At 52.4% G+C, this 24,705-nt stretch overlaps 1 protein-coding gene across 1 annotated transcript in view; it reads left to right on the forward strand.

Annotated features, from left to right (window-relative positions):
* Positions 1 to 24,705, forward strand: part of RBM19 (RNA binding motif protein 19) — a 122,201-nt gene that overhangs the window by 28,452 nt on the left and 69,044 nt on the right. The window contains exons 20-22 of the mRNA XM_010828831.1: positions 3,559 to 3,638; positions 5,487 to 5,542; positions 8,850 to 8,966. Coding sequence (XP_010827133.1) covers positions 3,559 to 3,638; positions 5,487 to 5,542; positions 8,850 to 8,966 — 253 coding nt within the window. The remainder of the gene's footprint in view (positions 1 to 3,558; positions 3,639 to 5,486; positions 5,543 to 8,849; positions 8,967 to 24,705) is intronic.

Genomic DNA, 24,705 nt, shown 5'->3' on the forward strand with positions numbered 1-24,705 from the left:
GGGGCTGGCAGGGTTGACCCTGTTCAGCGGCAGACACCTCTCCATCCTCCCAGCGTCTCTGCGCTCCTGGAGGTTCTTCCCTCCAGGGAGGAGCAGGAACCGACCCACCTTGGGCTTTCCCACTTCCCTCCCAAGACCAACCACTCAGATGTGGAGCACCTGAAACACTCCACTGAGTCATCAGCCACACCCCTCACTGGCCTTGGGGTGCCTCGGCCAGGCAGACACGACCTTCATCCCTCCAGTCCACCTTGGGCATTCTGACGAGTCCCTTGGCCTCTGGTCTATTTTTCTTTTCCAGCCCTGGCTTCCTACAGATGATGGACAGGCCCTCGGCCCTTGCTTTTTTTTTTTTTTTTTTGCAGTCAGAGTCCCTGTCCCTTCAATTTGGGGTATTTGTAGGGATACCATGTGGGTCAGCCCACGACTGTGTCCTAAGAAAAAAATGAGCTAGTGATGAGAGCCCGGGGGGCCTGGCTGGACAGGAGCCCAGCCAGGGGTTCTCCACGTCAGATCGAGACTCAGAGAGGAGGGAGATGGAGCAGTTAGTGGGGTGTGTGGCTGAAGGAGGCAGCAGAGGGCTGTGGTAGCAGGTCGGGAATGTACTGACGGGGCAGAAGATGCTCCTGGAAAGGTAGGTGGATTCCACATCACAGAAGGCTTCCTGCTGGGGAGAGGAGTCTGGGCTTTTTCCCAGAGCCGCCTTGGAGGGTTTGAAGCAGACACGTGGCACAGGCTTTGGGGCATTCCCCCGTATTGGTTTGGGCTGCCATCACAAAGCAGGAACCAGGAACCAGGTGGATTCCATCTCAGAAGTTCACCCTCTGGTTCTGGGAGCCAGAAGTCCAGGATAAAGGTGCAGGCAGGGTTGCTTCGTTCTGAGGGCTGTCAGGGAGGATGTGTTCCAGCCTCCTTGCTCGGCTTGCAGGGGAAGGTCTTCATGTTCACGTGGCATTCTCCCCGTGTACACCTATCCACCCGCTCCCATCACCACTTTTTTTTCTCATAATGACACCAGTCTTAATTGGATTAGGGCTTAGCCTGATGCCACTAAGTCACTTCAGTCATGTCCGACTCTTTGAGACCCCATTGACTGTAGCCCACCAGGCTCCTCTGTCCATGGTATTCTCCAGGGAAAAGTACTGAAGTGGGTTGCCATGCCCTCCACTAGAGTATCTTCCCGACCCAAGGATTGAACCCGCGTCTCTTAGGTCTCTTGCACAGGAGAGTTCTTTACCCCTAGCACCACTTGGGAAGTCTAATGACCTCATCTTTAACTTGGTTATCTCTGTAAGGAACCTGTCTCCAAATAAGGTCGCATTCAGAGAGGCAGAAAGTAGGACCTCAGCATACACATTGGGGGGTCGGGGGATAGGCCACCGTTCAAACCATGACATCCCTGTTCCCGTGAGAACTGCATACATAGTTTAGGCTACAAAGGAAAGGCTACAATGTAAGCATCAGGTGAACAACAAGAAGGCTGTCTTGTGCCGGATCAGGAAAAGAGGTGATCCCTGAAGTCTGGGGCGTGAGTCATGCTGGCAGAGGGGTCGCCCACTCCACCTGAGGCTGTTCCTGCTGGTTTTGGTGTCACTTGGCCCCTCTGGAGCCTGCCTCCCGGCCCCCCAGAACACCCTTCAGCTTTAGAGAAGTTATCTGGTCTTCCGGTGTTGTGAGCAGCTCTCAAAATCTACACTGTCTTTCAAGAGTCTCTGTTTGAGAGCCCTGCTCTCTGGGGCTCATCCATCAGTGTCTGTTACCAGCGAGGGGCTCCAGAGGAACCAGAAAGCTGGCTCAGCTGGGGTCATCAAGGGGACAGTTGTAATGAAGGGGGCAAGTGCCTGGACGTGGGCTGGGCTGAGACCCACAGGGGATGCTGAGGCAGTGGGTCCTGTGGGAGAGCACCCCTCCCCTGCTGAGCTCAGAGGCTGTCGGGGAAGGAGTGTGTGACCAGAGCCGTAGAAGAGGGGCCCCCAGGGACTTTCCTGGGGATGGAGGGCGGGCAGGGGGTGAGACTCCATGCTTCCAGTGCAGGGGGCTGGGGCTCAACCTGGTCAGGGAACGAGATCCCCCATGCTGCAACTAAAGGTCCTACGTGCCGCACCTAAGACTGAATGCAGCCGAATAAAGAAGTACTCAGAAAAGAAGAAGAGCCACCAGCAGAGCCAAGGGTGTGGATTGGCCACTGGTGCTGCCAGAACACACCAGAACACGGAGACAGTGGAGTGCTTGGAAAGAACCAGGGCCCTCAACGCGCTCTCCTCCGCCCACCCATTTCAAATCAGGGTTTCCCATTGGCTAAACCCGACACGAAACCAGAAGGCCAGGGAGCCCAGGTTGTACTGTCTGTGGCCGTCAGCCTCCCAGGGCAGGAGAAGGGCGGAATGGGTCTGCACAGCGTCAGTGACTTGGTGACGAACTTGACTTCTTGTATTTGCCGTTCGCTCGATGCACTTTTTAAATAGCCTGTGTGCACAGACACCCCTCACCCACCACCCACACCCTTGACCCTGAGAACAGAGTGCGCACAGATCCTCTGACACACAAATACTGGAAGTCCCCACAGGGCGGTGCAGCCCATCAGCCAGCAGTTCCGTCTGAGCCTCCCTGGTGTTGCCCAGAGAGCCATGCACATTTGGGCTGTTTGTGGAATGCCTTCCTGCCTTGGGCCCCCCCCTGTTGTGACAACACGTGGTTGTGAGCAGAAATGCTCACACGCAGGGGCATGTGGCAGAAGGGCAGCCTCACAAAGAAGAAATGCAGAGATGAGGACCACTGAGCCAGTGATGATACAGCTTGGAACCTCCTTTGAGCCCATCAGCCTTGAGCCAGCCCTCTTTGAGTGAAGCTGTGAAAAAGAATACAGAATACAGTCAGTAATCGGCATCCCATTTTGTGTCAAAAGGGTGAGCTGTCAAGACAGAGCTTATTCGCATGTCCCCGCAGTTACACGCGTTTAGGTACAGGAAGCCAAATTCCCTATAAATGGTTGCACTGTCCCTGGCTCTCTGAACTCGGGACTCACGCCCCAGCAGTAGGGAGCCAGAGAGGATCTCATAACACAGTCACCCCCCCCATCCCAAGCTGATGTCTGAAACCTGGGAACCGGAGGTCCCTGGACGGTCAGGAACACTTGGGAGAGTAAGCCCCTGACACCCTTGACTCTGCTGCGTGTGTCCATTCTGTGTGTGACGTGTGGAAGCAGGGGACTGCCTGGGTAGAGTTTTTTGCTGCTTGGCCCAAAGGCGGTCATCCCTCCCTCTGGAAGACGGGATTCTATCACAAAGCTAATTATCGTGTCTATCATCTGTTAATTAATAGTCCACCAGGCCTCAGGTGGCGGCTCTGTAACCGTGTTGGCTGATTCTTCAAGACGACCAGTAATAAATGGCAGACCAGGGGCTGGGGTCTTCCTGGGAACCAAGAGGGGCATGAAGAAATCAGAGGGTTGAGGGGACGTCCAGGGGGCCCCTGGGAGCCCTTGAACTTGGTCCGTCCTAGCTTTGTTTTCCTCCCCGCCGGGCACCCTGGTGCAACTCCCAACTCTGTTTCTTTCAGGAGCGCTGCTGTCCATGGGATTTGGGTTTGTGGAATACAGGAAGCCGGAGCAGGCACAGAAAGCTCTCAAGCAGCTCCAGGTAAGCGGGGAGTCTTGGCCGAGGTCTCCCAGAGGCGGCGCTAGGCAGGCGGTGGGTCCGGTGTCCTGTCCAGCCTCTGAGACGGAGCAGGAATGCAGGCAAGCGCACATCTTCTGAGGCCCTAGGCTACAGCGGCCTGAGGCCCTGCAGCTTCCTCCGCTCTCCCAGTCCCTGCGGTGCTCTCATTCACTCTCTTGATCAAGAAGAGCCTGGTTTGTGCCCGGCCTTCAGGAGACCGGTGAGCAGACCTCTGAAGAAGTAACACCAAGACCAGGTCGTGAGAAGGGCTCGGGTTCCCTGGCAGAAAGGGGGCAAGGGGCAGTGTTTGCTTGTGCACCTCCGTCTTTCTGGAGACCCCCTTGCTCCCCGCTATCACCTGCCACCTGTCCTGCCATGTGGGGTGGTGGCCAGGGTTGGGGCACTGCGGACAGGCTGGGCACTCATGCTTGTGCCTCTTGAATAGCTTCTAAGTGCAGGGAGCATGGAAGGGCCCCACAGGGGTCCAGGATCCCTTTTAAACCAGTATTTGGAATAGCCCATGTCTGTCTAGGCTGGGCAGGCAGAATGAGATGGAGCTGACTAGGGCGGAGTTTACAAGCCAGGGCCGCGCCACCTGGCTCCTTGTTCTGAGATGTGTGCTGGCTGGACTCTGGGTGGTAAGGGCACCCATACGGAGCCACCTCTCTGGGGAGCCGGACTTCATCATAAGGACCCTCCAGGCAACTGAGTCTGTCCCGGTAGAGCTTGCTGGTCAAGAGAAAGGCCTTAGGGGTTAAAGGAAATGGAACTGGGCGCTTAGCCCGTTTGATAGTTTTTGTAGACAGTTGTGTAGACTTCTGACAACTCTCTCCCTGGCCCAAGGTGACTCCCAACAGAGCTGAATTGGGTTTCAGTGGGGGTTGGGGCGGGGGTGGCCTCTGCTTCTCTGCTCTCCACCTCAGGTGCCCACGGGGCCAGGGTGGCCGTGTAAACTAGCCAGGGGCTGGATCACCCAGAGCAGAATTGGAGTGTCCCCCATCCAAGGGGCCCACGTCTTGGCCTCAGCCAGTTCCTGCCTCGCGGGCGGGGGGGCCCCAGCCATACCACATCTTCTCTGGTTTTTTGTTTTGTTTGGGGTTTTTTTCAAGAGACAGTGGAAATCCAGCTGTGTCGTTAGATGCCATGTACTCCTCTAAGTGGATTTCAGCTGTGCACGCCCAGTGGTCCGTCTTTTCTCGCCCGTGTAATCCAGAAGTCTCAGATTCCCCCGCACACGGGAGAGTTACATTCTGTGCCTTGCTGTGTGCTGCATGTGGGCATGTTGCCCGCCACCCAGAGCCGTTTCTACAAGGCTGTGTGTGCTGTATTTTATGGGAGATTTAAAGGATTTTCAAGGGTAATTTTGCTAATACACCAGTTTTGCCTAAGGGACCCATGTTAGAGCCTCGCTTTAGAGACATCTCCGCTGTGATTTAGAATTTTTTTTTTTTCCAAGAGCCTACAATTCAAACCAAACTCTCTCTTTGGAAACCAGACCGAAGGGGCTTACTTGGCCTGAAAATGCTTATAAACAATGGAAAATTCTGTGCCCCTCGAATGGCTTAAAGGTTAAGGCCATTCTTGGCTCCAAGAGGACGCCGAGAGCTGGGTCTCCATCACCGGCAGCTGCTGCCCACGCTCGGCAGGAGCCACTTCCGGAAGAAACCTTCATTGGTCCTTGACCCCAGCGGGCTTCTCTGCCCTGAAACAGTCAGCGCCCCCTGGTGTTGCCATTCCCCTTGCTCAGCCAGAGCCCGCTCCAGCAAAGGATGGGGCTACAGGCGCATGTTTCTAAGACAGAGGGACAGGCTGTGTTGTCTCCTCTCGCAGGGTCATGTCGTGGACGGCCACAAGCTGGAAGTGAGGATCTCAGAACGAGCCACCAAGTGAGTCTCCACCTCCGCACCCCCTGGCCCTTCCCTTGGATCTGAACCTGTCCCTTTAGCCCTGATGCCGGTGCCTCAGAGGGCGTCTCACGGCCCTTTAACATCCTCCCCGACCCGACCCCTCTCACCTCTGGGGCCCCTTCCTGATCAAGGGGGTGCCCCACATGCCAGCTTCGATGCCCTTTCCCTGGTGAACTGGGATGGTGCCAGTCCCCAGAGTAGATACGTAATACACATTCATTACAACAGAAGGAATACAGGCCAGAGAAGCAAGCAAAGCTGGCTTGTTCTTGCTGGTATCAGTCAGCCAAGGTAGAGTCAGCTGCGAATTGTTGGCACTTTGATGAACCAAAAGCAGCAGTTAAGACCTAGACGTCTTATTCTTTCCGTCTTTACGGGGCTTTCTTTCTTGGAGCCAGACAACAGTGCCCAGAGAGCCTCTGCTTAATTCGAAAAGAGGTTCAGTAGGCGTCAGAGATGGAAGCAGACCACTGCACTCAAAGACCAGTTACGTGAGCTAGTGGAGGTCTTCTCGGGGATTAGTGTTGTCCTTGTGTCTTCACCCGCTCGCACATCCTCGTTGAACTCATACACCAGGAGTGCTTTGAACAGCGGCCGGCACGTAGGGATCAGACGTTCTCGTCGTTGTCCTTGTCAGAGCCACCCGCCCCACCTCACTGTGGTCATTGAGCAGATTGGTTGCTGGTGAGCTCACCTGAAGCTGCTGCTGTTTCTTCCTTCTCTGTCTGTTTTTCTAATGCTACCTGTGAAGCCTGCCTAGGCCACATCTGGTGGTCTCGACCCAACCTGGTCCATGCCATGCTGAGCATCTTCAGCCAGAAGCAGGCTTGGTGCGGGAGCCCCCAGAAGCTAACAGAGGTTCCTGAGCCATGACTTAAGAGTGAGAGTCCAAGCTTTGAGCCCCGCAGCTTTGGGTTCTAATCCAGGGGGCTCCATGGCCTTGGGTAGGTGACTTTGCCCATCATGTAAAATGTGAGAACCGGAGATTGTGCACAAAGCATTTAGCACATGCCCTGCACATGATCACTCAGCTAGTGGTGCTGGTCTTTTCTTCTCAGTCCCCTGACTCCAGGGAGTCAGGCTGAAGTCATCTTACAGGTTCTCAACTCCTAGGCCGTGTTTAGTCTTTCTTTCATTCAACCAAAAATTACAGAAAGTCTGCTGGGAACCAGACAGTCTTCTCAGGAGCTGGGGAGGGAGAATCCTTGGGTTTCTGAAGTGGTGCTGTTTGATAGACCCTTCTGCAGGGGTGGGAACATCCTATGATGCTCTCTGCACTGTCGCTACGCATGGCGTTTGAGCGCTTGGGACATGACAGGTACCGCTGTGTTAGTTACCTGTCACACTATACCTGAGTATCCCCAAACTTGACAGATTAAAACAATAAACGTTTATTATTATCGCACAGCTTCTGAAGTTGAGGAATTCAGGAACACCTTAGCTAGGAAGTTCTGCCTTGGGGTCTCTGGGCAGGGCTGCAGTCTCATCCGAGGGCTCAACTGAGGTTGACGGTTTTGCTTCCAAAGTGATGCCCTCACACGGCTGTTGCCAGGAGGCCTCAGTTCCTCACCACATTGGTCTCTTCCCTAGGCCTGCACGAGTGTCCTCACGGCACAGCAGTGGTTTAGCTCCAGAGCAGGTGATCCAGGAGAGAACAGGGAAGACGTGGCAGTGTCTTGCAGTGTCTCTTATGACCTGGTTTCACAAGAGAGCAGGAGGGGCATAAATACCAAGAGGCAGGGGCCGTTGGGGACCACCTTGGAGGTTGGATGACCCAGCAGCTGAGGAGTTGAATGTCTTAATTTTGTGTCATGTTAATTGCGATTTAATTGCTTGCCACATGCGGCTGGTGGCTACTGTGTTGAACAGCACAGCCCTAGAAGACAGACAGCAGAGAGACACACGACTAAATATGTAAAGGGACTTAAGACTCCGTGCTCCCAATGTAGAGGGCCCCGGTTCAATCCCCAGTCAGGGAACTAGATTCCACTTGCCACAGCTAAAGATCCCATGTGCTGCAACCAAAAACCCTGCATGCCGTGAGGAAGATAGAAAATCCCTTGTGCTGCGGCTAAGGCCTGGCTCAGCCAAGTAAAAATAAATGAAGTTTAAAAACCAAAAACCCCCAAGTGAATTTTTTTTGACAGTAACGAGTGCCAGGAAGAAAAACAGCCAGGGGGTGGGAGTGGGTTGCTGTTTCAGTGGTGATGGGGAGGAGGTGACGGTGGATCAGACTTCAGATGAGTCAGAACAAGTCATTTTAATACCAGCTGCTGTGTATGGAGGGCTTGCCCTGTGCTGGGCACAGTGCAGAGTGTTTCGACACATCTTTCTCTCATTAAAACCTCAAACAATCCGACAAGGTTGGACGGTTATTAGGCCTGTGATACAGCCAAGAAAACTGAGACCCAGAGAGGCCAAGTGATAACTTGCTCAGGATCACACAAATTCTAAGTGGCCACGAGACTCTGACACTCAGATGGTCAACTCATGCCCCTGCTCGCCACCCTCCCCTGCTGCCACGGAGCGGAAGGTCTCCCTGGAAGAGCAGGGGGACAGGGTCCAGGTGGCCTTGAGCCTCAGGTGGAAAGTTTCCTCTCGCAGCCCTGGCCTGCCTCCGTGGTTAGAAGCTGCTTCAGGCCCCTCGTAGCTCAGTTGATAAAGAATCCGCCTGCGGTGCAGGAAACCCGAGTTCGATTCCTGAGCGCAGAAGATTCCCTGGAGAAGGAAATGGCAACCCACTCTAGTATTCTTGCTTGGAAAATCCCATAGACAGAGGAGCCTGGCAGGCTACAGTCCATGGGGTCGCAAGAGTCGGACACGACTTAACGACTAAACCACCACCACCACTGGGCCCCTGTATGCTGTGCTTCCGATCAGTGATGAAATGTCTCTAGCAAGACCTGGGGAGCAGCCAGAGCCTCTCTGGGCACCTGCAAAGATACGGAGGAGACTGGGTTTGGGGTGAAACTGCCCCAGCTGCCCCCATCAGAGTTCATGAGTGCCTGCTAGTCCCAGATGAAGGGCAGCAGACACCCCCTGGGTGGGATGTGTCACCTGGACATCCACAGCTGCAGCGGAGACGAGAATTAAGCTGCATGCCACCCAGGGAGCCCTCCTTCCCTTCCCCTTCCTCTCAGCTGCGTCCACACTGACTCTGTGAGTCCCTCACCTGAGCAGAGGAGGAAAGCATCAGGGCTGGTGGTGGGGGTGGTGGTGGAGTCAGCGGAGGGCAGCAGCTGTGCCGAGGTCCCAAATAACCCGAAGCCTTCCCCTGACCCACCAGGCCAGCCCTGACATCGGCCCGGAAGAAACAAGCGCCCAGAAAGCAGACAACCTCCAAGATCCTGGTGCGGAACATCCCCTTCCAGGCTGACAGCCGCGAGATCCGAGAGCTCTTCAGGTGAGAGGCAAGGCTGTGCTGGGTGGGAGCCGGCTGGGCCTTCGGGTCCTTGATGGTGAGCTGAAGGCCATCACAGTGGCCTCTCAAAGGTCATGTTCTCGCCACCAATGATGTGTCTCCCTTAATCTCAAACACTGCTGTCTCAGAGCACTGGGCAGAAAGGTGTGCAAATGGGATGATCAGTTTTTCTCTATCCACACTGGTGACCTACAGGAGGGGCAGGAACCAGGCAGACTGAAGCCCAGCTCCTCCCTCGATGGGCCCGAAATCCTGCCACCCAAGTCACCCTTTGGTTTAAGCAGGCAGTCCGCTGCCGTCTCTGTACATGTGAATCACCTGGTGACTTTGATAAACACACCTTTGCTCAGACTCCGCCCCCAGAAAGTTACATTCCTTCTCTTGGGGGTGGAACCCAGACATTGGTCTTGGGGTCAGAGTGCCCCAGGGGATTCCAATATCCTGCCGGGGTTGGGGACCCCTGGTCTACATTGCTGTCTGTGGAAATCCCCTTTTGAAATGAGGGGAGATCGCGTGCCTACATTATGTAGTCCATCGCCAGCTGCTAACACAGGAATCAGAACTCAGAGGTCTCTCAGAGGCCAGGCAGGAAACAGCCTGGGAGAGCTGGCAGGTGGGGACTGACGGGCTGAAGGCCAGCGGCAATCTAGGTGTCTCAGGTGCTTCTCTTAGGTTTAGAGAAACTGGCAATCTGGATCCTTGGGGAGAATAAGTTGGCAACTAAAAACGCACTTTCTAAAAACAGCGCGTGTGGGACAAAGTCTATGCGTGGGCCAGATAGAGCCCGGGGCCACAGGTTTGCAGCCCTGTGCTGGAACATTGCACCAGTTGGTTCAGGTAAGTTAGCTACCACCTAGTACCAAGCCCTGGATGAAGTGTCTTTAGGGAAAGGGCCTAAGGGGGAAACGTTTAAAGCAAGCGCGCTCTCCAGGTGTGTGCCACGCAGCACAGCGAAGAAGCCACTAAGCTCTCAGAACCTAAGGGCAGGTGGTGTTGGCCCCAGCCTAGCAGACCATGGGAGCCTGGCTGCAAACTTGGAGTGTTCTGGGAACCTGTAGCCCCTTGGCCTGCATGTGGGGGGTGGGGTGGGGGGCATTTAGGATTCTGCGTGTTAGACCTTGTTTGTTGATCCCGCGTTTGTCCAGTTCTCGAACAAGGATCGGGAGAGCCAAGTCCCCGTTAGGGTTACCCATTAGCTTCTTGCCAGGTAAGCTGTGGATGGAAGATAGAAGTCCTAGATTTTGGAGACTAGAAAGGATGTATCATCGTTGTGTGAAATCTACTGTCTTTGCTCTTAGAGGTTTAAAGAATGGGAAGCCACTTGAGGGATTTCCTTTAAAAACTCCTGTCCTCCTTCCCACAATCTAAATCACACACTGGCGTGCCGTTTGTTAACAGACGTGGTCAGCACGGTGCCGATGCAAAGATGCTAGCCCTGTCGGTTTCTGAGTAGCAGGGTCTTAGTTATAATTTCTGGTAAGGTGGAGTCACAATGCGGGGGCTGTTTTCCATCTCCCGATATCTGGGGAGACAAGTCAAGAAGAGTGAGCTTGCCATCCCAAGAAGGTACGTACCCTGAGCCTCTCGTGGCTGCTGGTTTCAACGAGCTTCTGCTTTTTGAGGAGTCCAGTTTAAAGAACTGCCAGATCAAACCAGGATTGTACATGTGGATGGAGAATCGCATCTCGCCGAAATGACAGCTTCGCTTGGTTTTGCAGTCTGAGAATGACACTGATCCAGGGAAACAAAAGACCGAGATGGAGAAGGAAAAGCACTGTCTGGTCTCGCATTTTATGTTTGTTTTGAGAAGACAGGGAATTAGTGTCCCTCCCCGAACGTCATTACGCGTGGCATCTCTTCTTCCTGCCATTCCCGGCAGTAGTTTTCATCAGCCCCTGAAAACCCAGAGCCTTCTTGGAGCCTGGCTTTGTTGTGTGTCCCGGCCGGGAGTTTGAGACCATTCCGAGCGTGGGCAGCAGGGGGCGCTGTGAGTCTTCTCAGAGAGACAAGCTGGGCCAGAAAACCAGACCCAGTTTCAGACAAAGCCAGCAGCCCTCAAGGGTCAGAGGCAGGGGAAGATGTCAAGGTTCAGGGGAACCAGTCCAGTCCATTTTGATGGGCAAGTTTTGTGGGGTTATCCTACCAGGCGTGACCACAGCTCACTGCGTGTTGGGCTCCACACCATGCTTTCCTGTGCTGTATCTTTTTTTTTAAGCAGCAGAGCAGCGCTGCAAAGGAGGGGTGCTGTTATCCCTTCTGTACCCAGAGGGACGCTGGAGACCTGGAGAGATGAGGTTTCCAGCCCAGGACCACACGACTGAGCTGGAAGTGGGGTGTCCTTGGTCTGACCCAGAGCCCTGGCTTGGAACTGCACCTCTCTGGGCCTTGAACCATGAACTGCACCTCCCTAATCCTTCTCTTGGGTCTTGAAGAAGTTACCGTCCCCAGATCATTTTAGTAGAACTGCCATCCCGTGAGGGTGTGTCGTTTGTGCCAGGCACTGCGCTAGTTGCTGGGCACAGAGCCATGTCAGGAGAGATGGGCTCCTGTTCATGAAGGACCAGGGAAGAAAGTGACTGTGACAGACAGTGACACACTCAAGGGGTGCGAGCTGGAGTGCAGGGCCGTGGGAGAGTGTAGCCTGGTTCTTGAGACCACCTGTTGAGAGGCAGCAGCTCCCCCCTGGGGGGACCCTGCCCGTGAGCTGGGGGCAGCAGCTTCTCGGCTGAGGCAGTGTTGGCCTGGGCCTTCCTGGAGACCGCCAGCCTTCCATCTGGGCTTCACTGCACCAGACCCCAGCCTCTGAAACCCAGCCTGACGGGTGCCCAAAGACCCTGCAGATCCACGCCTCCACAGGATTGTCCTCTGGGCCAATTCAAGGCTCGCCCTTTAGAAAAGTCAGGGAGGTGGGACCTCCCTCGTGGTTCAGTGGTTAGGACTTCCCCTTCCAGTGCAGAGGGGTGTGGTTCAATCAGGGAGCTGAGATGCCACATGCCTCAAGGCCTAAAAACCAGAAGATAAACAGCAGAAGCAATATTGTAACAAGTTCAGTAGAGATTTTAAAAATGGTTCACATCAAAAAAAAAACCAAAAACTAAAAAGTAAACGGAGTAGCACTTCCCAGCTCCCTCCCTGTTGCCCCCTTTCTGGACCTCAGTTTCCCCCGGCATGAAATAGCAGTCCTCATACTGCTGGTAACGTGTGCTGTGAATTTTGATAACGATGCCACAGTAATAATCACTAGTGTCTATCCCTATCACGAAGCAGACTTTTGGAGCCCAACCTCCGCACCAGGCACTGCAGAGTGCTTGTCGTCATTGTCTCCAGAAGAGAAACCAGCTCCAGAGCCCAGAATCCTACCGCTGCGTCGTCAAGACGGCTCGGGCTGGCACCCGGCTCCCTCACCACGTGGTTGCCTCAAGGGCTGTTAAAAGGATTAAGTGAGATTATGCATGTGGGGCACTTAATACAGCGCCGGGTACGGAGCGGGTAGTTAATCAGTGTTCGCTGTGGTTATTAAACAGCACAAAGCCAGTGGCTTCGGGCTGGGAACCCCGGGCAGGGCTGACTAAAGACAGAGCCTGTGTCTTTGACAGCAGTGCCGAATCCTTGGAAGTTTTCTGGAGTATGTCCATTTTAAAAAACTTGTATTTATTTTATTTTTGACTGCGCCGGGGCTTCGTTGCTGCACAGGCGTTTCTCTAATTGTGGAGAGCCAGGGGCTCTTCTCGAGTTGCGGTGCGCGGGCTCCTCGCTGTGGTGGCTTTTCTTGTGGAGCGTGAGCTCCAGGCCACGTGGGCTCAGCAGCTGCGGGTTCTGGGATCTAGCACACCGGGTCCAAGGCCACGCGGGCTCAGCAGCTGCGGGTTCTGGGCTCTAGCACGCCGGGTCCATAGTCGTGGCCCATGGGCTTCGTTGCTCTGTGGCACGTGAGTCGCTGCCGAACCAGGGATCGAACCCCTGTCTCCTGTCAAGCGGGCGTCCCCGCTGCTCTCTGGGTTGGCTCTGGGGTTGGTCTGTGGTTCACTGTGGAGGCCACAGGCCCCTGGTGCGTGGATGGTTCCCAGTAAATGTGTGCTGAGCACCTGGATTTAACTGCAAAGCCTTCCTCTGTGGGATCTGATAAAGACAGGGCGTGAGACATGGAGAGGTTAAGGAGTTTGCCCAGGGTCACACAGCTCTGCAGCGGCACAGCAGGGTGGCTCTCACTCTAGACGCCCCTTCCCTCACCTCCCCTGAGGTCAGGATGTCAGGTGGCAGAAACGCAGCCGCCTCCGGCAGGCTGAGCCTTCAGCCCCAGGCTGCAGATGGACACTTTTTCATCCGAGCAGGTTTCTTCCCCTTCCTCAGAGGTGCGAACCGCCTGCCAGGGGTGTGAATGGGTGAGCTCACAACAGGTGTCTAGAGGCCTTAATTACTTGGCTTGTGTCTCCCATCCCCAGCACACCTGTTGTGCCCGCTTGGTGGATGGCGTCCATCCGTCCCCGGCCCCCTCTCCTCCTCATTTCCTTTTGCAGTGACACGGTGACCACGACCAGGACCGTGGAGGGAAGGCCAAACGCAGCTGGCCTGCCGAGTTCCTCTCTCGCGCTCCCCCCCACAACCCGCGTCTCCCCTCACCCAAGGGCGGGGTCACTGCCGGTTTAACTCCTGGTGGTCCGCAGTACTTTTCCAGAAGCTTTGAGCCCTGTTATCTGCTCTCCACAGACTCCCTGGAAGACGCCTGGGGCCACTTCCCCTTCACCAGGGAGAAGCCCTGCAAAAAACAGCTCAGGTCGTTCGAGAGAGCCAGCCTGGACCAGTCCTGAAGGCGGCGGGGTCAGGGGTTGAGGGGGAGAGAAAACCCTCAGCCAGGTTCTGAAGGGGTGGGGTGAGGAGGGCACAGCTGTCCCCAGGTCCCCCCTCCACCCACCCCTGTCATCTGCCAAGTGCCACCCCCGCAGAGCGACCCTGAAAAGAAGGCTCTGCATCCACTGATCAGACCTGGCCATGCTCATTCATGGTTTTGTCCACGGCTGCTCTCACCTGCAGCAGCGTCAGAGTTGGGTGGTTATGACCAAAACAAGATCCACAAGGTTATGGAATACTGACAGTCCACCCCTTCATGGGGAAAGTTTGCTGAGCCCCGGACTAAAGGAGATCGTGGGGCCTGCAAGGAGACGGGGCATGCCCTAAGGGGCTTTGTTTCTGTCTTCTAGTTTTAATTGTACACAGAAAGTAGTTTTTTCTTCCCCCTCTTATAAAAAAGACAAATGTGACAGGTAATGCTAGGGCCCCGCTGACCCGTCTGAAGACAAGATGTGAGGTCTCAGCTCAAGGAATTGCCCTGTCCATTTCTGCAAACTGCACCCAGGCCATTTTTTCCATCAGAGTATCTCTGCTCCTCCAACGTTGCTGAGTTTTTTTGTTTGTTTGTGTGCTTGCTTTGTTATAGGACCGTTTTTTTATGAGCAGTTTTTGGTTTACAGCCAAATCGAGAGGAAGGTTTAGACGTTTCCCACGTACCCCTGGCCCCACCTATACGTACACGGCCTCCCGAACTAGCAGCGTCCCTACCAGAGTGGGACATTTGGACTCAGTGACTGTGTGGTCTGCGGTGTTTTGTCTTTTTTGAATAACAAATGCTCCTGGGAACATTCTTGTGTATGTCAGTAGCCATGTCGTGTTTTTCTGTAGGGTGTACCCATAGGAGTGCAGTTGCCGGGTCATGGGTGAGCATATGTCAGCTTCAGTAAACATTACTGAGATGCTTTCCAAATCAGTTCTATCAGTTTCCACTTGCAGTTGCGCACTGACCTCGCCAACACTTGGTAGTGTCTGTCTTTCTCTTTTTAGGCATATCTGGTGCGTATATAGTAGCATCATCCCATGATTTTAACTTGTGCTTCCCTGATGGCTAAGGAAATCAAATCCCTTTTCATACTTTTATGGTGATTTGATCATGTTATTGTTCAGTCGCTAAGTCACGTCTGATTCTGTGACCCCGTGGACTGCAGCACACCAGGCTTCCCTGCCCTTCAGCATCTCCCAGAGTTTGCTCACACTCATGTCCATCAACTCGGTGACACCATCCAACCATCTCATCCTCTGCCTCCCTTTTCTCCTGCCTTGAATCTTTCCCAGCATCAGAGTCTTTTCCTGTGAGTTGGCTCTTCACTTCAGGTGGCCAAAGTATTGGAACTCCAGCTTGAATATACCCTTGTGGAATGTCTATTCAAATCTTTTGCTCATTTTTTTAAAATTGGGTTGTCTGATTTTTTTTATTATTAATTTTCTTAGTTACTTTTTACATAATTATGCACATTCTGGATTCCAGTCCTTTGGTGGATGTACGATTGCATGCCCTTCCTCTCCCATTCTGTGGGTAGCTTAGCGGTGTCCTTGGATGAACTGAGTTTCTTAATTTTAAACATTGTCAATTTGTCATTTCTTCCCTTTCTTGGTTAGAACTTTCTGGGTCCTGTTTAAGAAATTGGTGCCTCCTCCAAGCTCATGAAGACGGTCTCCTATGTTTTCCTCTGAAATCTTTGACCCTTCGTAGTTATGCAATCCATCTGGAATTGATTTTTGTGTATGGCGTGAGGTAGAGATCAAGGGACATTTTTCCCCCACATGGATATTCAGTCGGCCCAGCATCATTTATTGCAAAGGCCATTCTTTCCCCTGTGCTCTGCAGTATTGATTTTGTCATAAATCAGGTGACCGCGTATGTGAGGGGCTGTTTCTGGACTCTCTAATCTGTTCCACGGGTCTATTTGTCTCCCCTTTGCCAATACCCCCAGTCTTAATTACTGTGGCTTTGTAATAGCTTGCTCTGCGGTGTCTTTGTTCCTCGTGACGGCCTCGGCTGTTCTCGGCCCCCGTGCTCTTTGGGTCTGTGTGTTTTATTCCTCAGCAGCTGGAGGTTCTGAGCAGAGGGAGTGGTGGGATCTGACATATCTGTGAATGATCTTGTAAGGAGACTCGAGAGGTTTCTGTAGTCCCCTCGGCTAGAGGTGACAGTGGCCGGGACCAGGTGTCAGCCGTGGAAGTGGGGTGCCAGATGTGTATGGGGGTGCATTTTCAGAGTCCTGCTAATGGCTTTAATGAGGACTGCGATGCAAACGGGAATCAAGGATGACCCCTGAATTTAAGTCCTAAGCAACGAACTGGATGGTCCGGGGGCAGGGCAGTCCAAGGGAGGATGAGCCCACTCCGCACACCCACCGCCTCCTCGCCCGTGATCCAGCACACATACCAGGGGCCAGAGAGCGCGGCTCAGTTGGCCTGTCCACTGGTGTGCATGTGTTTGGGGGTTCAGGGCCGCCCGTTAGCTGCGTGATGTCAGCTGCAGCAGCGGCATCGCTGTGTCAATGTCCCTCACCGGCACGCTCTCTGCCGTGAGAGGGAGGGCTGTTGACAACAGTCGGGTGTTTGCACAGCCTTTACCAGCAGGCCCTACCGGGGCCTGAAGTGCCTTTGTGCTCACGATTTCATCTGTTCCTTCCCCCCGCAAGCCTGGGGAATGGCCGTTGATGAGGCAGATGGCCATGCGGCCATAAAACCCCAAGCAAGCGGCAGAGTCAGATCTGTGCTCCCAGTCATTCTCTTTCTCTGCTGCCTTTCCCGTTACAGAGTCGGGGACAGAAACACTCCTTGTCCCATGCGCTCCTCTCATTCGCTCAGTCGTGTCCGACTCTTTGCGACCCCATGGACTGTAGGCCGCCAGGCTCCTCTGTCCATGGGATTTCCCAGGGAAGAATACTGGAGTGGGTTACCATTTCCTTCCCCAGGGGATCTTCCCAACCCAGAGATTAAACCCTCATCTCCTGCATTGGCAGGTGGGTTCTTTACCACTGAGCCACCAAGGAAGCCCCCATGTATCCATGTAGCTTATATCTATTAAGTCCTTATACTATGCCCATGATTTTCCATGTCCGTGATGCTTGTCAAGGCCAGTCTACAAATACTTAACATGTGCTCACTGCAAGCTGGGTACTGTGCCCATTTCATTCAAAGAGCTTGCTTCTGTCCCTGGGATCACTACATTCTAAGGACATGATGGGCCCACCTGGGAAGGTGATTACAGTTATGAGGCATAACAACAACAACAAAAACACAAAGGTATCTTCTTTCACTGAGGGACTGTCCCAGAGACAGAATGCAGGAGTCCCTGCCTGACCTCTTTTTATTTTGAAAGAGATCCAGGGTTCTGAGTGGACTCCACAAACCAGCTGTAGAACACAGCTCAACACCCTTACATGGTCCAATCCCAGAGGTCCCACCCAGCTCAGCCTATGGGGTGACCACATCTCAGCTCCAGCTTTTAATGTAAGGGCCCCATGGTATAGAGGAGAGAGGCATGAACTAACCAGGCTGTAACTGATTAGAGGAGACCTCAGGGCAAGACTCCCAGCAGATGTTACTGGGCATCTTATTTCTGCTCAGGGGAAAACCAAGCAAATACATACACCTGTCACCATGGCTAAAAGAACAAAATAAGAGTAATACAAAAGGCCAATGAGGATGCAGAGAAACTGAATCAAACACATTGCTGTTGAGATGTAAAATGGTCCAGCTATCCTGGAAAAGTGTGTGGACAGTTTTAGACAAATGAAACAGACACTTATCACACGACTCAGCAACTGCACTCTTGAGCATCTGTACCAGAGAAATGGAAATGTGTGTTCATACAGAAACCTACATGGAAGACTCCCATGGTGGTCCAGTGCTTATGAATTCACACTTTCACTGCCAAGGGCCCGGGTTCAATCCCTGATCAGGGAACTAAAATCCCGCAAGCCACACAGCACCGCCAAAAAAGAAAAAAGTTTACACATGTCTAACCAGTGATGAGTGGATAAACCAAATGTAGTCTGTCTCCACACTGAAATGTTACTCTGCCATAAATAGGAATGAAGTACTGTTGGCTTCTATACCATGGGCGAACCTCAAAAACAATATGTTAAGTGAAAGAAGCCAGACACAGAAGACCCCACATTACATGATTTCATTTATATGCAAAGTCCAGAAGAGGCAAACCGAGAAAGGAAGTAAATTAACGGTGGTTTAGGGATGGGGCAGAAATTGCGGGTGACGGCTAAGGGATGTGAAAGCTGATGAAATTTTCTAAAATGGCTGCAGTGATGGTTGCACAACTCTGAACACACTAAAAGCTGTGGAATTGTACACTTTGGGCGAATTGTGTGGTATGTGAATTGCATCTCGATAAGCTGTACTCTTGCCTGGAAAATCCCATGAACAGAGGAGCCTGGTAGGCTGCAGTCCATGGGGTTGCTAAGAGTTGGGCACGACTGAGCAACTTCCCTTTCACTTTTCACTTTCATGCATTGGAGAAGGAAATGGCAACCCACTCCAGTGTTCTTGCCTGGAGAATCCCAGGGACAGAGGAGCCTAGTGGGCTGCTGTCTGTGGGGTCGCACAGACTTGGACACGACTGAAGCAACTTAGCAGCAGTATCAGCAAGCTGTTGGAAGGAAGGGAGGAAGAGGCACACACAAGTTCATACCTGTTTCATTCATAATGTCCTTCAGTGGGCACGTGGTTAAAATGCGATGCATTTGGGTGGTAGAATACAACTCAGCAATAAAAAGGAACAAACCAAGACACCGTGGTGTCCCAGTGGTTAAGAATCTGCCTGCCAAGGCAGGGGACACGAGTTCAACCCTAGGTCCGGGAGGATTCCACATGCCTCTGGGCAACTGCGCCCAAGCTCTAGAGCCCATGCTCCGCACCAAGGGAAGCCACCACAGTGAGAAGCCCGCGCACCGCGACTCGAGAGTAGCCCCCAGTCCCCACAGCCAGAGGAAGCCTGTGCACAGCAACGGAGACCCAGTGTTGCCAGCGCCCCCAAGTTCATTAGTTAGTGAATTCTTTTTTTAAAGAACAGATCGGGCTTCCCTGATAACTCAGTGGTAAAGAATCTGCCTGCTAATACAGGAGACACGGGGTTGATCCCTAGTCCGGGAAGATTGCACATGCCGTGGAGCAACTAAGCCCTTGGCCACAGCTGCTGGAGCCCACGAGCCGCAGCTTCCGAAGCCTGCGTGCCCTGGAGCTCATGTTCTGCAGCGGAAGCCGCCTCAGTGAGAAGTCCACACACCACAACTCGAGAAAAGCCCATGCAGCGTTGAAGACCCAGAGCAGCAAAAACAAATACATAGACTATCGACACAGGCAGCAATCCAGATGGATCTCTAGAGAATTACACTGAGTGGAAAAGCTTATCCCCAGAGGTTACATACTGCCTGATTCCGTTGCTCTAATGTTCTTCAAATGACTGGATGACAGAGGTGGAGAGCAGATGGCTGGTTGCCTGGGATTGGGTAGGCAAGAGGGAAGGATCCTGTGATGGGCCGGCTCTGTGTCTTGTGTGGGCAGACGAGTCTACATGTGATAAAATTGCACAGAACAGAATATTCACACACATGGATACATGCAAAACTGGTGTTTGGGAGCTTTGGGAGCATGGAGTATTAGCCCCTGGACCACCACGGAAGTCCTTTGTGATGTGCTAAGTTGCTTCAGTCATGTCTGACTCTCTGCGACCCTGTGGACTGTAGGCCGCCAGGCTCCTCAGTCCATGAGATTTTCCAGGCAAGAAAACATGAGTGGGTGGCCATGCTCTTTTCCAGGGTATCTTCCCAGCCCAAGAATCAAACCCAGGTCTCATGTATTGTAGGCAGGTTCTTTACCATCTGAGCCACCAGGTTTATGTATAAACTTGGCTATGGAAAAAGAGTAGGCTTCAGTTGTTTGCAGTGTGAGTGAACAGGTTAAGTGTTTTTGCACCCTTTTCGGAGAGCTAGGGAACCAGCAGGTAGGTTCCTTAGGCTCTTGTCCATCTGCAGATCCATCTCCAGGTCGTCAGTCCTGCAGGCTAGGTAGGGAGCCCCGAGGGGTCTGGTTGACTTGTGAGCTGGGTGATACTCCCTTCATTTCAGAGGCCTGCTTTGCAGAAAATCCACGCCAGACTCTGCTTCTGTTTGTTTTTCTAATGACCCTGTTCCCTCTCTACCAATAATACATCTACTCAGGGGCAGTCTGGAGAAGGCAATGGCACCCCACTCCAGTACTCTTGCCTGGAAAATCCCACGGATGAAGGAGCCTGCTAGGCTGCAGTCCATGGGGTCGCGAAGAGTCGGGCATGACTGAGCGACTTCCCTTTCACTTTTCACTTTCATGCATTGGGGAAGAAAATGGCCACCCACTCCAGTGTTCTTGACTGGAGAATCCCAGGGACAGGGGAGCCTGGTGGGCTGCCGTCTGTGGGGTCGCACAGAGTCGGACATGACTGAAGCGACTTAGCAGCAGCAGCAGCAGGGGCGGTCAGAGGCTGTAAAAGTGACTGCAGCACTTGCCCACAAGAGGTACTCGGGCCACCTGAGTTCTCCTTTTCCACACCGTCCTTGTCCCCCCGTCATCAGAAGTCAGCCATGAGCTTGGAAAGGAGCCAGTGTGATTTTCCAAGTGAGAACACCCAGCCAGGGAGTCAGGAGAATTTTGGCTGAGCTCCGCCAGCACCCGCTGCATAGCCTTAGGCACTTGGTGACTTTTCAGAGAGTCTGTTTATTGAGTGACTCAGTGATGGGGTTGGGCGAGACCAGTGGAGCAGAGGGCTTCCTCCTCTCAAGAGCCAGCACAAACCCTTTGGTCATGGCTGCTGTTCGGTCTCAGAGGATTGTGAGGCTGCCTGGGCTCTGCAGGAAATGGCACTGTAATTGACTAGCGATGTCTGCCACGGACGTGGGCGCGGCATCTGTGATAGGCAAGCGGCTGCAGGTATCCACCGAAGAATATGGTATTTATCACCCGTCGCTGGAGCTCTTACATTTCCATCTGCTGGACTGAGTGGTAGTGCAGTTCCAAACCCCAGCCTGTGTGAAAGCCTACTTCGCTCTCCTCTCTAAAAAAATAAGAATGAGCTGAGAAGTTGAGAGGCTGTTTCTTCCTGTGGTTGTTCTCTACCTTCCTTTGCGATTCTGTAGATCTGGTCTTCCAGCGCAGCCAATGTTTCCTATCTCTCCATGCCCAGACTCATTCCAGAGTAAGGTGACGAAGCCCAGACAGTGGAATGGGGCACCCTGGGGAGAACCACGTGGTTCCGAGGTTGGGGGGCAGGAAGGAGGCTTTGTGCACTGGCTCCCGCCCGCAGCAGCCCGCCCCTACCTCCTCGCTCCGCATTTGGTGCCTTTTCAGTTACAAGGTCTCGGCGCTTTGTCTGGGTTTGCAGGAGGGCGGCAGTCGGCTCATTGTTGCCTCGGGTAATTGTGCTCTGTGTCTCCTGCACCCTGGCGCTGAATGGCAGCGGGGAGGGAGCCCCAGGAAATCTTGGGACACCTCGGAGTAAGAGCAGCTTCTGAATCCTCTCCCATCTCGGAGCTTTCCATGGAAAGGGGGTCCTGCCACACTGCATTTTAGTTAACAAATACCTCTTGGGTTTAGCAGATATTTACAAAGCATCTCTCACGAGGCAGGGACTGTGCCAGAAACCATCGTGAACTCCCGAAAGGGAAGGGACTATCTTGGTTTAGGGAGAAGTGGATCCAGGGTTCACTCCAGTAGAACCCTCACGGCAGAGGGCAGGTCATACACATGGTTGGTCTGGTGACTCAGCTTCTCTAGGGCTCAGTGTTCCTCTCTGTGCGTGGGTGTGTGCTAAGTCGCTTCAGTCGTGTCCAACTCTTTTGTGACCCTACTGGCTGTAGCCCACCAGGCTCCTCTGTCCATGGGATTCTCCAGGCAAGAATACTGGAGTGGTTTGCCATGCCCTCCTCCAGGGGATCTTCCTAACCCAGGGATTGAACCCAAATCTCTTGCATTGTCTCCCGCATTGCAGGCGGATTCCTTACTGCTGAGCCACCAGGGAAGTCAGTTCATCTCTGTAGAATGGCAGGATTAACTGCTGTTTCCAGTTTGCCATAAGGACAAGGTCAGTGCTATTGGTGAAGCACTTGGCCCTGCTCCAATTCAGAGAATGCTGTATCTGGTACCCAGAACTCCCACAGTACACTGGGAGGGCACTGCTTATTCCTAGCCCTCCTCCTAACTAGCCACACGCTCTTAGAAGACTTACCTTGTTTTTCTGCTCCTCCCCAAGGATACTCAGAAGTGAGGGAGCTTAACAGCATGAAGGTCTCCAGAAAGGTTTTACATTCTAAAGGAGCATTTTGTAAAATCACTGGCCATAGCCGTGTTTCTCAAACTTGAGAAATATGTAAACAGCCCTCCTTTTAAAAGAAAAATGTCATGGCCCTTCCCCCCAACAGCAGTGATGCAAATATTTTTATTATGATGTTACTTAACTGTGTACAAATGTAAACCCCAGCATCAACCAACAACTTAACACAGTTCTCTTAGGACCATATAACCAAACACATTTTCACATTAAATACAAACAAAATTCAAAATCAATAACATTCGGATTAACAACATTTTTTTTAGTGTGATGGATGATGTTGTTTTGTGGAAACCAAATTCAGAATGTGGGTTTTAATATTAGGAAGATGTTGCCACAGGTCCAGATCTGTAGTCAGTTTCCCTACTTTTCTGTCAGTCATACTAATGTGGAGGATGCTTGTTTGCATAAGTAAGTACGGGCAGGAGGGGAAGGATTTATTTGCCAGTGCAGCATAATCAGACCTCTCTCCTATCGGAATCTCAGCCAGTCATCAGGCGTCCCTTTTCAGGCAGCGTCACTCAGTGGTTCTATAAAGCCATCTCCATCACTTGAAAATAAAAAGTTAGCATTAAAGCGTCGCTGAAAATATCAATGAATAGGACAACCAGTTTCTTGTTGACTTGAGGACAGAGAAGTGTTTCATTGTTCCTTCCGGCTAATCATTTTCTTGTTGCAAGTTGGGGCATGTAAAGGTAAGTTCAGCACGAGACAGCATCTGTTCTTACCCCAAGTGCTGTCTACCCTGGTACAGGCCTTTTGAGGTTAGCGCTCTTGTACCAGGACTCTCCATAGCACTGTTATAATTCACATATGCATGCATATATTAAAAATTGCAGAGTGGGATGGGTTGGGAGATTGGGATTGACGTATATACATACATATGAAATAGAGAACTATTGAGAACCTGCTGTACAGCACAGGGAACTCCGCTCAACACTGGATGGTGACCTGAAGGGGAAGGAAACCCAAAAAAGAGGGGATAAATGTAAACATATAGCTGGTTCACTTTGCTATACAACGGAAACGAACACAACATTGTAAAGCAACTATACCCCAAGAAAAAGTAACTTAAAACAAATTACATTTTCTGAATACAAACAGAAGATTTTTAATTATCCTACAGAAGTAGCTAATCTTGCCCATATCCCTGCCCCTACTATCGTACATGTCCCCAGGTCGAACTGAGAGGCAGCAGACCTTACAATGAGAAACTCAGTTCTATTAAGTAGGCGCTTACCATAGTACAAATTTCAGGTCCAAGGCACTTGTGGGGTCCACTTAGACCTGTAGATCTTTTTCTCTAGCGAGCCCGCTTACAGTTGAAATGCTACTGTTTTTTATGCAGTTCGTGCAGAAGTCACTCACTTGGTCACGCAGAGTTCATTGAAGCTTTTGGAGCTCTGTAGCTTGCCCTCCCCGCTCCGAATTTGTTGGGAAAAGATGGGGGCCAAGACAATTGGAGATGTTAAAATTAAAGCAAGAGGTTGCTCAGCGCAGGGGCTGTCAGAGCTGGAGGCTTGTGCTAAATCCATCACCACCCGTTAGCTTCATAATTCAGAGCACCTCACACTGTAGTCTGTGGCACTTGCAGCATTGTGCAGTATTCAACCTGTACCACTGTCTGTGGCAACCCTGGGAGTCCATCAGGTTGCAGTTTCACTGCTGGCCCCTTCATCACCAGCTGTCAGACTTGAACAAGTCATTTAAATACCCACATCTCAGTGTCTGCATCTGTAGAATGGAGACCACAGTACACACCTGTCAGGGTTATTGAGGATTCAGTGAGGGGATAAAAGTGAAAGTGATGTGCTTCCCAAACTGTGCGCCGAGGCTCTTCAGGCTGCCTCAGTGACCTCAGAGATGCACTGTGGGTTTTTCAAGAAGAACACAGCGACATCATCAGTCATGGTGCCAACTGCAGCTTCAGTTGTTTATACCTATTAATGGTTTATGGGCTTCCCTGGTGGCTCAGACAGTTAAGAATCCACCTGCAATGTGAGAGACCTGGGTTTGATCCCTGGGTTGGGAAGATCCCCTGGAGGAGGAAATGCAACTCACTCCAGTATTCTTGCCTGGAGAATCCCATGGACAGAGGAGCTTGGCAGGCTATAGTCCATGGGGTCAGAAAGAGTGGGACATGACTGAATGACTAAGCAAAAGGCACATTAATGGTTTAGACTGTTTAGCTATTATAACGTCCTCAGTTTGGTTCAGTTCAGTCACAGTCGTGTCCAACTCTTTGCGACCCCATGAACCGCAGCACGCCAGGCTTCCCTGTCCATCACCAATTCCTGGAGTTCGCCCAGATCATGTCTGTTGAGTCGGTGATGCCATCCAGCCATCTCATCCTCTGTCGTCCCCTTCTCCTCCTGCCCTCAATCTTTCCCAGCATCAGAGTCTTTTCCAATGAGTCAGCTGTTTGCATCAGGTGGCCAAAGTATTGGGAGTTTCAGCTTCAACATCAGTCCTTCCAATGAACACCCAGGACTGATTTCCCTTAGGATGGACTGGTTGGATCTCCTTGCAGTCCAAGGGACTCTC

This window comes from Bison bison, unplaced genomic scaffold (assembly GCF_000754665.1).
Source record: "Bison bison bison isolate TAMUID 2011002044 unplaced genomic scaffold, Bison_UMD1.0 scf7180017864495, whole genome shotgun sequence".
In the NCBI taxonomy this organism is placed as follows: domain Eukaryota; kingdom Metazoa; phylum Chordata; class Mammalia; order Artiodactyla; family Bovidae; genus Bison; species Bison bison.